The following is a 12,272-nucleotide window of genomic DNA, read 5'->3' as shown; positions in this document are numbered from 1 at the left end:
AGCGAGAGAGAGCGAGAGAGAGAGAGAGAGAGAGAGAGAGTCTCCGCCCCGTCCGCCAGATAGAAACATGTTGACCTGCTTTAGTGCGTTTTCAATCATGGTCGTGACTGTCCCAATGTTTTTTTTTCAGCGTTTTTATATGTATATTAGTCATTACATGCATTTGAATTGCATAAAAAAAGATTCCGAGTTTTGTTTTTTCAGCACTTTAAAGTGAAATGCACAAAACATGTACAAAAAGACAGTGTACTTAAGAAATGATTTACATGTATTTGTCCCATCAGTTGAATTCAAATAAAGCAGTTCATGCTTCTTTTTATACAGGCATCAAATATATTTACATATATTACAATTCTTCAGAAACTGCGGTGATGACCAGAAAAGGGCCTCTACTCCAGGGTGGTGTAGTGAAACAGACTGTAGTCTGCATGATGGTGACCATTCTCAAATCTAACCATGTCCACGAAACGATGCCCCCACTGGATCTCTTGGGGCCTGTAGGAGGTGCGGGTTTGGCGCAAGACACCCTTGGAGTCGTCTATGTAGGTGAAGGTCACCACGACCTCAAAGTCCTCCTGTCCAAGGCAGTCTGGACTCAGACTGTACAGTGGACTGCCAGGCTGAAGCCGGTGGACGACCATGGCTGGTACAGCCAGAGTGATGGAGGTGCTCTGGAGACCCAGATTTTGCCAGGACAAATGGACCTCGCCCGTGGGGGATTTAGTGTAGCGCACCAGCTGTGCCCTGACAGAACCTTCTAGAATGTGGTTTCTTCGAAAGTCGCCGATGCGCAACAGCAAGCAGAGACCACCGTCCCAGACACTGATGACAGCGTTTTTGCTGAAGCCAACAGTCCACGCCCTCTTACGAGCGTTTGCCATCTTTGCAATGGTGATGCTAATTATCAAACAGTCGATGAGGCATGAGAGCAGGTCCTGGATGCTCACCACCACCACAGCAACCACGCAGTTCTCATTCATGCTCCGGAAGCCGTAGCCAACAGTGAACTGAGTTTCCATGGCGTACAGGAAGGCTCCAGTGAAGGTGTACACGTTGGATACACAAAGTGTGTTTTCTGGATTGCCAAGGTCACCGTTCTCATAGGCAATCAGCCAATAAATGAGACAAAACAGGAACGATGTCAAGACGTATGATAGAGCGAAGAGAAGGAGTATGACTCTCCACCTGCTCTCAACCAGGGTGGTGTAAATGTCCACCACAAAGTGCCCCCACTGGCCAGGGATCTGCTGGAAGGCCGTGTTAAAACGGCCATTTTTGTGAATGTAGCGCTGCCACTGTGTCTTGTTGGTTGGGGGCTTCGTTGGCCTGGGCTTGTGTGTCTTCTGGGTGCTGATAAAGAGGTCTTTGCCTGGATACATGTCTACAGCACAGGTCAGCACCATGGTGTTCATGATTATGAAATCTGGAAAATTCAGAAGATGAGAAAAGTGGTTAGTGGTTGGTGAAACCAGATTAAATGCAGATATCGTTCCCAACATTACTTGTGTTTGTGTGCTTGCTGGCGGAACGAAAATATGCTACCGCCTAACATCAAAGTGATGGGAAACATAGGGGTCAGCCTGCGGGGTCACAATCTGATTCATGAATGACATTAAAAGCACAATATTGCCAATTAGGGAGATCACCTGGAACAAGTCTGTTTGGGTCAGCCAGCCAGAACGTGGACCACAGGACAGAGAGTTAAAGAGCAATTTTCCTCAATTATATGTCACCAAAATCTAATAGCCCTGTGTGATTAATGAGGTTTAAAACCACACAAGCCACTCGGTCACCCAGTGCCCAGGGATACGCAGGATTTAGAGACAACAAGAAGTAGGAGTCATGGAGTGCAGCCAGAGACTCTGAAACCTCCAGGTAATATTTTACCCAATGGGAGTTGAAACCGCCTGCTAATGGGGCTTTACTGTAACATTACAAGGCAAAACAGTAAGAGAAAAATCTTTGCTTTAATTGGTGAAAGTTTAAGGTCTTACTTGCGGTCAGGGATCCCAGCTGTCAATCAACATTGTAAGCACCCATAACAGATACTATGCCACTGTGCTTGTGATAGTGAAGATATTGGTATTGCTATAAAGAATCCTGTTTTTGTTTTTTAAACCTGTTTTACAGTTGTGGTGTAGACAGTCAGTCCGTAATTCATGTACAAATTTTGATTGTGGCTCAACATAATCTGTACTTTTGTTAAATATTCACACATATTTTGCACATAATTGCACATATAACATTATGGCTGTGACACCTTTCTTTGCTGTGGTGACGAATTAGCATTTTTAATAACATGACCTGTGACGGGTGACGTCATTGACTGTGACAGAAATGTTAACCCCAGCATGATGCAGTTTGAATGGGACCCAGTTATTAATGTCAAAGTTTGGGTTTTTTCGTAAGTGTACAGATTTAGATATCTGGTCTTGTGTGCTTTATATGTCTCCATGAGGTACATGCTCTGTAGCAGACAATGTGAAACTTGGTCTGGCTGGTATCTGTTCTAAATAATTTTAAAAGCACGAATCAACTCAAGGATTTCAGATGCATTGTGCAGTATACAGTACAGGCCAAAGGTTTGGACACACCTTCTCATTCAATGTGTTTTCTTTATTTACATTTACATTGGTAGATCCTCACTGAAGGCATCAAAACTGTGAATGAACACATGTGGAGTTTTGTACTTAACAACAAAAGGTGAAATAACTGAAAACATGTTTTATATTCTAGTTTCTTTGCTCTGATTACTGCTTTGCACACTCTTGGCATTCTCTCGATGAGCTTCAAGAGGTCGTCACCTGAAATGGTTTTCCAACAGTCTTGAAGGAGTTCCCAGAGGTGTTTAGCACTTGTTGGCCCCTTTACCTTCACTCTGCGGTCCAGCTCACCCCAAACCATCTGGATTGGGTTCAGGTCCGGTGACTGTGGAAGCCAGGTCTCCACTTTTTGTTAGGTACATAACTCCACATGTGTTCATTCATAGTTTTGATGCCTTCAGTGAGAATCTACCAATGTAAATGGTCATGACAATAAAGAAAACACATTGAATGAGAAGGTGTGGCCTGTACTGTATATGAGACAAATACATGAAACCTTGATAAAAGACTAGTTGGTTTCATAAATTAATGTTTTAAATCTTGATTGGACAAGGCCTGGCTGACACGGAATGGATGGTGGTCAAAATCAGCTGGGAGCAGAAATCTCAGGTACACCACGTTATGTACCTTTCAAATCCAATGAGAAATCTGGAGAGGTTGGGCAGGGCTTGTGATGGGTTTGAGATGACAGGATGAAGCACGCTGTGAAGGAAGTGCGCTCCTGAAAGATTATCGAAATGTTTCAAAATTAATGAAATATTAATGTAAAAAGAAATGTCCAATCAGAAAACATCTACAGTACCAGCATATTGTCTCACAATCTATATCTAATTAAAATGTTGCACTTTTCCACAAATTTGCAGATAAAGTGATTGTGACTTACTTGAATGTCAGAGACAGGAGTAAAGTTGAAAACCGGTGATCAGATCTCTTGGAGATGCAGAGTGTTTCTCGCTTCATGGACTCGGGCACTTAAAGCAGTTGCGTCTGACCTGGAGGTCAGGTCTGCCCCGTCAAAGCACCAATCCTGGCATGCGCTGTCTAACAGAGGTGCATAATTCCTCTCTGCTCCCTGATTTATGGCCGGCGTGTTACACAAAAGCGGCTGGACCAACAGAGTCTGTCAGCAGGCTGTAGTCTTTAAACCGTCGGAAGGATTGTCACTGAGACGTGTTTCCACTCTGCCTTGACGTGTCTTGCTGATAAAGAAGATTATTATTCATTACTGAGTCCGCTTAACCTTTGTCATGTCCAGATGGAAGCGTTTCATCCTGTACCTGTTCCTAGGCACAACTGCTGAACATATTCTGACAAACCTTCTGTGGTTTTGTATTTAAGCTATTAATAAATGCATTATGATCTTCTCCACGATACACTTTGGGGATATTTACTTGTTTTAAGTATCACTACTTTGTAGTCAGAATAATATGTGTTTCAATTGAAAGAATCTGATAAATAATAACACACAGATAAATAGATTCTCCGACATGTAACATGCACTTCCACTTCTTTGGGATAAACTGAAACGCTCAAAAGCCTTTGTGAGCCCAGAAGGTAACTCAACCTCATCACACAAGGTGCAGACTACAGGACAAGGAAGTTAAAGCAGATTTAATAAGTAGCTAATCCTTCTGGCTTTTGCATCTTTTCCATTCTTTGCTAATAGCCTGGAAATGATGAGTCCCACTCAGGGTCAAAACAGAACGACTGAACTTTTGCACACAAAGTTAGGTCTTGTAAAGCCATGGTGTAGTTTGCGATTACAACTGGCCTTGGGACAAATGAGTTGTAATGAGCTTCCCTTTGACCTGCTCATTCCATTGGAGAAAGGTCGCCTGGAAAGATCTGGTTGTTACTTCTGTCACAGCACTGAAGAATAGGATTTTTGTTGCCAAGCGAACCAGGGGGGGATGGCATGTAAGCTCATCTCATATTCACTCATTTTCAGCTACTCTAATGCCATATCGGAGTCACATTAACATAGATAATCACATTTCTAGAATATGTGGTTGATGCCAGTCAGCTTTCTTTGATGTATATCGCATTGTATATCACACACCCTAGTATAACAGCAGGAATGTGACCTCCTTAAACTCCTTCTCCACTGCCATTACAGAGCCTGCAGCCTCTGGGCACCCTGCTTGGATGAAAGAGCTAAAGGCAACAATAGGGTGGCCAATGTACTCATCATGTTCTGTAAAAGCTAAAGACCCATGGGCTCAGCAGCATTGAGTCTTACAAAGTAAAAAGGACGCGGCTCTTGACCAGCACAAGTGTATTTAGCATGAGTGTAAGCATCCCTTCATGTCAGCTGGTCTGTCATGAGCACATTTCTTGCCTAGGTTATGGGACAGTGACACTGGTTGCTATGTGATATAACAGCCTTTATTCTGAATCTCCTTATGTTACATAAAGGAAGTGGAAACAGTTGAGATGAGGACATTTAACCCCTTTAGACCCCCCCACCACCAACACACGTGCACACACACACACACCCACACACACAAACACACATGCAGACACCCTTCTCATGTCTTCAGTCCGTGCAGTTATTGCATCCATGAATGTTGCCAAGGCCTTCAGTGTTAAGGTTAAAAACATGATTTTCGGTTTCAGGGGAGTTGTTTCACCCCAAGAAAACTGTATAGTGGAATAAAACTGTTGTTTTTAAGTTAAGGGAATTATCACAGACCATTTTCAGTTAGAGACTACCCAAACTTCTATGTAGCTGTACTACAAGGCTTTTGGTGAGTCGGCAGGGACGCTTTTGGAATCTGGGTAGGCTGGAGGAAAATAAAGTTAAAGTGAAGTGATTGTCACATGTGATACACAGCAGCACAGCACACGGTGCACACAATGAAATTTGTCCTCTGCATTTAACCCATCACCCTTTTGTGAGCAGTGGGCAGCCATGACAGGCGCCCGGGGAGCAGTGTGTGGGGACGGTGCTTTGCTCAGTGGCACCTCAGTGGCACCTTGGCAGATCAGGATTCAAACCGGCAACCTTCTGATTACGGGGCCGCTTCCTTAACCGCTAGGCCACCACTGCCCCGCTTGGTGTTAATAAACCCCTTGAACTCTTTATTCCTTTGTGACGGAACAGTTTTTGGACAGCTTATCTTGTTGAAATGTGAATGAAAAGCCTTCAAGAAGTATGATTCTGGCCATCAAGGAAGAACATTGCCATGAGTGAACGTAGGTGGTCTGCAAAAAAAAAAGGACTTTCAATCCTGCGGCTTCCTGCTGCCAGATTCCCTCAGATGAACGCTGCATACATACCTAGTAGTCCACAGGATCTAAAGGAAAATGTGCTTTGTCAGCCAGTCTGTCAAGCGAACATGGGTTACTGAAGCCGCTCTGCAGCATCGAAACCCAGTACACCAAGTTATGAAGTAGCTCTACATGATCTGAACAATACTGCCCTCCAGTGGATATAATAGACTGCCGCATTGAATCGTTCCCATGAACAGTATAAAAGACGAAAGAACGTACTAAACATCAGCATTGAGATGTGCAATGCAATTAAGCATGATTAAGGTGCAGCACAAATTCAACGCACATAGAGACTGCAGAACACAAATATAAAAAAAATCATCTAAGTAATTACCATTGACATTACAGACACAATCGATTGTCATAACAGCCGGTATTTCAGCTCGTTTCTGGTTGTCATAACAGAATCAGGTAGGTGATGCCTCAGTAGTGATTTGGTCTTTTTCTGTGTATTAAACACAACTGCCTGCTATACAATCATCACCCAACAGAGCATGGTTTATTCAAGCTCAGAGCAGGTGGAGCACTTTAATGAATAAAACCCCATAATGAGATCCAGTGCTGAGCCATGGATCATGTGTATGCTTTGATTGTTAAGCACATGTCCCTTTGACTGAACATGTTTGCTGGGTACATATTAATTCAGAGCTTTGAGCTTTATAAAGGGTCATCTGAGCATCTGAGTTTGGCCCCAATCATTTGAACGTAGTCAAGGCACAACACAAATCTGGATTTTGTTTTATCTGTTCAATCAGCCTTAGAATCCTCATATGAAGAGTTAAGAGGGAAAAAATGCAACTTCTGGGACCCTTTCTCATCCTCGTTGCTTGGGAAGGTAAGAAAGTTGAGAAATAATTATGAAGTAATGTCGCATCCTCAGGGAAGCAGCTTGATAGATGGTGCATGTTAAGTGGAACCACATGACAATTCTAATTTTTGCTTAATACCAGTGCCTGGCATCCGAGCTGAAACGACCTGTGTGACTCAGCGATGTCTGGCCAATAATTTGGTCTCGAGTTATGTCATCACCATGCCCCAGTCTCAGTCCTGCAATCTGCCAGTCAACCTGTCCATGATCGATTACCAGACCACATACGTTGTGAGTATTTGTGCATTTTGAGTTAGCATGTGTCTTCCTGCTTTCAAACATGCACTAATTTAATAAAAATTTTCCCCAAAGGACACAAAACTGATGCAATTCTCTAGTTTACTGACGGTCACAATGGTAAGTTTTAGAATGTATTCATCCTTTTGGACTTCTTATACATCATATAGAACATTCTACATAACTTTTGCTGTGGGAACAGATATGGAGGGATCCGAACCTGGCTTGGAACAAATCAGAATATGATTTTGATGTAATTGTACTACCTGCCAGTCAAATCTGGACACCCCAGCTGACAGTGAAAAATGCGTGAGTATTCGTCTGAAGAAGGAGCAATATGGTCCATCGCATCCTGAACATTCCACAGTTCCATTCCGCAGTCACTCTGCATTTATCCATTGACTTTAGGGTCACTGCAACATCTGAGCCTGCCTATCCCGATGTAATGGTGTCCAGTGACGGAGATGTTGAATATGCTGTCCTCATGGCAATTACAGTGAGCTGCAACATCAACCTTTTCACCTACCCATTTGTCACAGATTCCTGCCCTGTTGCCATCAACGGCTGGAACGACACAAGAGGTATTGTCTAGTCAATCTCCGTTTTCGTACTCACTGAAGTCATGTTGATTACTTAGTCAGTGTGTTAATCCAGTCAGGAACATAGCTAGAATTTTGTAGAATTATCTTCTCATAAGGAGCGTTCTGTGGTACAATGGATTGCACACTGGACCTCTAGACTTTTGATATGAAGATTTGATGCTTTATATGAAAACAGTCACTAACTTTCAAAAGTTTTATTCCAGGATGTGGTCTAAGCCTGGAATATGGGACTGTACAGTGGATAGGCGGAAACAATGGAGATTGGGAAACCAAGTCTGTGACGCTTCAGGGGACGGATAATCATGACAACCGTAACTATCTTAATGTGAGGGAGTGGCTCTTTGGTCAAATAGCAATTTTTTGCTTTCTATGCGTCTCTCCTATAGGGAGAGATGTACAACATGAAGCGATGAAGGTTGTGGGGTTTTTTGGGAGCTAATTTTAGTGAGAGAATGTGATAATGAGACATGTTAAAAAGTGGTGACCTCTGACCCCTCAGGTAACAGTCTCTATCAGACCCTTTAGTCCCTTTGTGACCCTGGTCATGCCCAGCATTCTCATCATGTTGGCTGACCTGGCGAGTGCTGCCCTTCCATTTGAAGGAGGCGAGCGCAACACCTACAAGGTGACCCTGGTGCTCAGCTTCATCATGTTCCTCAACGCGCTCACCCAGGGGCTCCCAGATGACGGCCCATGTAGCCCAGTGATCAGTGAGTGAAAAACGAACCCACGCATACTGAGTTCTTTGTTCTGTGTCTGACTGCGATCTGTTTCTCTGCTCTGTGAAGGGTATCACTACTGCCTCTGCCTCGTGGTTCTCGTGGTGAGCCTGCTTGTCTCCTTGGTGCTGAGTCGTTTGGATGCAGATGGCAGCATCCTGCCATGCAAATCTCTCAGATGTTCTGAAGGAACACGTAATGAAAAGAAAAAACCCGGCAAAGAAGGTAAAGGTAGCGTTATGATGTTTAAAATGTAGCTTTGTAATAAATACCGAACTATACAGCAGTGACTTAAGACAACTCTCACCACACAGGTGTCAGCGTACTAACTGTGACTGACTCAAAGGAGCATGGAATAGAAGACTCTCTGCTGAAGGTGCTGAGCTTCCTGGAGGACATGGAGCAACATCAGGAGGCAGAGTATAAGCGGAAAGCTTTCACCACTGAGATCGACAAAATCTGCTTTTGGATATATCTGTGCTTTGACATCATTTATGCCATCTGCATGCTGAGCATTTCCCAAATGAACTTATGTGAGACAAACAATCTCAGCTTTTGGTCAAAAAAATTAATTCCATGAAGAGCATTTGTTGTTCCTGGCAGATTTTCATTAAAGCATGTCAGTATACTCGATGCAAATATACACTTTTGCATTAAAATACACCTTTGCTGTTTGCAGATTTAAACAATTTTCAGCTATTGATATTGATTGCTTCTCTAATCAAACACCACAAAAAAACACATAGGGGGCAAAAAAAAGATCATTAAAAATATTTAAGTTATATGAATCAGTGTTTGTATTGAACGTACTATAACTAATAGCCATTAGAGTGCAGTAGTGACTATTTTGTAAAATTAATTATGGTAAAGATCATTTTAAAGTATGCTGGCAAACACAGAATCAATGTTTTGGTCAACTTATTCACTTCATATTATCGCAAGTGTATAATAATGGCTTATATGCCACACTATTGTCACTTAAAGTATGTATTGTTATAGATTCTACTTTAAAACTAGTACCAACATAAAAGATCAATAAAAATCATGTACACAGAGAGCATAGAAGCTTTTATTTTTCCTACATAGTTCTTTTAGTTAAGTCCATCAAATATATGTATCTGCATTACATACAATTACATAATGTCTTGACCTGATTTTCTCAACTTCTTTATCCACTGAGGCACTGTTGGTTCAAAATATTGTTTGAAAGATGCTAGATTTTATTAAAAAAAAAAAAAAAAAAAAAAAAAGGTAAATCAGTTTGCATTTTTGACCTGTATTGTGCACAATATCCATGAACAATGATGATGGAACACAGAGATATTTATTTACAAATTATATGAGTTTAAAAGATTGCTGCACTGTCAAGTCTTAATATGTGCACTTAGACACAATACATAATACTGTTATGTTTAGTATTTTTTCTAAAAGATTCCAGGAAGCCTCTGAGACATTACAGAGCGTTACTTTTGAGGTAGGACATTGCTTTGGTAACGCTACTGTGCACCATTATCCTACAGTTGGTAGACGCTGCCATGGTCACAGCACTCCCACTCCATCAGCTCCGAACGCCGGAACCAGAGAGCGATCTCCGCCTGGGCCACTTCAACAGAGTCAGACGCATGGATAATATTCCTACAAACAGACATCTTTACGTCAACACAAAACAAACCCACAGGGACAGAACAGTGTGTGTGTGTGTGTGTGTGTGTGTGTGTGTGTGTGTGTGTGTGTGTGTGTGTGTGTATACCTGCTGATGTGGATACTAAAATCACCTCGAATAGTCCCTGGCTTAGCTTCAGCAGGATTGGTGTCACCAACCAACATCCGTGTGGACTTCACCACATTATGGCCCTCCCAGACCTAAAAACATTTCACACACACACACACACACACACACACACACACAAAAAGGCAATGCACACATGTAACAATATGTAACAAACTGTTACCAGAGGTAGATCAGGTGCTTATTCATCACAATCACTACATTTAGAAAAGTGCAAGTGGGACGCTGGGGTCTACCGAGGTGGACGTTGACAGAGCAGCAGAAAAGGAAGGCGGCCAGCAAACAGACTTCCACAGCTCGGAACTAATTTGCTGTTATCACTAAACGGGATCAGCGTGATCCGGTCTAACTCTGTATACACAGCTCCACCGAAACATTGCAAAATTCAGACAGATGACGGGGGAAAAAAATACATTGATAAAAGTTTGGGTCTATAGGGGATGAAATTATTACCATAGCAACCACAGGCCCGGAGTTCATGTAGCGGAGCAGGCTGGGATAGAAGGGCTTCCTGTTCAGAGATGCATAGTGCTGAGCCAACAGATCCTCAGAAGCCTGAGAGACAACGACACAAGGCGGGTGAGACGGAGGACGAAGGAGAACTTTTCACTGGCTGAGAGAGTCAGCGTCCCACCTGCAGCATCTTCAGACCAACCAGCTTGAAGCCGCGCGTCTCGAACCGCTGGATGATCTGGCCGACGAGACGCCTCTGGACTCCATCGGGTTTCACAGCAACCAGTGTCCTCTCTCTCACGCCTGGAATATCTACAATTAGGCACGGGGGCTTGAATTACACACTAAAAGTCCATCTTACCTCACTTTTCAAAATGGATTCGGCATTAGGGTGGTTTTCCTTCATAAGCAGGACATGCATATTTATAGTCTCATTATAAATATACGCGAGAGAGAGAGAGAGAAGTCCAGTCCTAGAATTATAAGCACTTTTGAATGAATAGATGTGCAATTCCAGGGATGAACACGTGCTGCAAATGACCACACGCTCGACAGAACACGGGGCTAAACACGATAATTAACTAATTCCGGGGGTCGTGACATGCGTGCGCTCACTACTCGCCTCCTAACACAATAAAACAGAGTTATAAAACACCAAAAAAAAGGCGCCGTAGTCGACGCTACATTTTACAGACAGACAAGACTAAAACTAAGTAAAAAAAAGGACGAGTTTGAACGTGGCTCCTTGTGGCTCCCCATTGTCCCGCCGTCCTGCACGCGAGACTACACTTCGACGACATCCTTCCACATCTCATCATTTACGGTTCTTTTTAAAAAGCACACGCAACGCTTCTAAACGACACGTCGTCGTCGCAAATCACACACACACACACACACACACACACACACACACACACACACACCGAAACGTACTTGAAGTGGAGCTGAGGGCGCGCGCTCGTTCGTAAGGAATTCTGGGAAGAGCTCGGGGTCCGAGTGGAAGAACAGTCCGCAGCAAACATTTGTGTAAAACGGTCATCGTAAAACGTAAAAAGAAAGGCACCGGGACGAGTAAACACGAAGGACGCGAGTCGCCTGCTGTCCCCGCCGCCGCGCGCGCCCAACTTTTGTCGCGTGAGCAAATTATCTCCGGATGGGGACCGGGGGGCGGAACGAACAGCGGTCCACGCACAAGACGTCCCCCGGCGGCTGGCGCTTATATGTCCGGCATAAGTCCAGCAGAAAAATAAACACACAAAGCTGCGGCGGCGCCGGCAACCCTGCAGGTCATTTACCTGGAAAAACGTGGCGCCGACCAGCCAATCAGCACGCGGCTCCCGGGGTCGTGACCTCACCCTTCAGGGCGCAGCCGGCGGGGTCACGTGGGACGAGACCAGAACAGGCACGCCGCGCACTAATGACTAAATTGGCAGCGAGTTCCATTAACATTTACATTTACAGCATTTATCAGACGCCCTTATCCAGAGCGACTTACAGTCAGTAGGTACAGGGACAGTCCCCCCCTGGAGACACTCAGGGTTAAGTGTCTTGCTCAGGGACACAATGGCAGTAAGTGGGATTTGAACCTGGGTCTTCATAGGTGAGTGTGTTACCCACTAGGCTACTACCACCCCACAAACACAGTCACTCCCGCTCACAGACGCTGCCTGCGAATGTGGGGGCGCTCGGAGGGAGTTGCGGGCCAAATAACCTTCTTCTGCAGAGCCT

The 12,272-nt window shown here is 43.9% G+C and overlaps 3 protein-coding genes across 6 annotated transcripts in view; 1 reads left to right on the top strand and 2 right to left on the bottom strand.

The window, feature by feature from the left end:
• Positions 1-9,446, top strand: part of LOC114794348 (5-hydroxytryptamine receptor 3A-like) — a 28,496-nt gene extending 19,050 nt beyond the window's left edge. For all 4 annotated transcript variants that reach the window (XM_028986846.1, XM_028986847.1, XM_028986848.1 and 1 more), the window contains 9 exons: positions 6,632-6,711; positions 6,827-6,975; positions 7,057-7,101; positions 7,184-7,290; positions 7,390-7,562; positions 7,787-7,908; positions 8,083-8,293; positions 8,372-8,527; positions 8,617-9,446. In XM_028986846.1, coding sequence (XP_028842679.1) covers positions 6,669-6,711; positions 6,827-6,975; positions 7,057-7,101; positions 7,184-7,290; positions 7,390-7,562; positions 7,787-7,908; positions 8,083-8,293; positions 8,372-8,527; positions 8,617-8,882 — 1,272 coding nt within the window. In that variant the 5' untranslated portion in view covers positions 6,632-6,668 and the 3' untranslated portion in view covers positions 8,883-9,446. The remainder of the gene's footprint in view (positions 1-6,631; positions 6,712-6,826; positions 6,976-7,056; positions 7,102-7,183; positions 7,291-7,389; positions 7,563-7,786; positions 7,909-8,082; positions 8,294-8,371; positions 8,528-8,616) is intronic.
• On the bottom strand, positions 281-1,301 carry LOC114793831 (inward rectifier potassium channel 16-like; the record flags this gene model as incomplete). The annotated part of the gene is made up of 1 exon (XM_028985961.1): positions 281-1,301. A coding segment is annotated over one exon (912 nt), but the record flags the coding sequence as incomplete, so codon positions are not given.
• Positions 9,447-9,579: 133 nt separating the features above from the next.
• Positions 9,580-11,814, bottom strand: LOC114794366 (nucleoside diphosphate kinase-like). Its single transcript, XM_028986877.1, has 5 exons — positions 11,478-11,814; positions 10,726-10,856; positions 10,545-10,646; positions 10,053-10,165; positions 9,580-9,937 (listed from the first exon to the last, which is right to left on the bottom strand). The coding sequence occupies exons 1-5, from the start codon at positions 11,581-11,583 to the stop codon at positions 9,817-9,819; spliced, it is 573 nt and encodes a 190-aa protein (XP_028842710.1). The 5' UTR covers positions 11,584-11,814; the 3' UTR covers positions 9,580-9,816.
• Positions 11,815-12,272: the final 458 nt, after the last annotated feature.

This window comes from Denticeps clupeoides, chromosome 7 (genome assembly GCF_900700375.1).
Source record: "Denticeps clupeoides chromosome 7, fDenClu1.1, whole genome shotgun sequence".
In the NCBI taxonomy this organism is placed as follows: Eukaryota; Metazoa; Chordata; class Actinopteri; order Clupeiformes; family Denticipitidae; genus Denticeps; species Denticeps clupeoides.
Note: the sequence above shows the minus strand (reverse complement) of the source record. Positions and strands in the feature narration are given on the sequence as shown.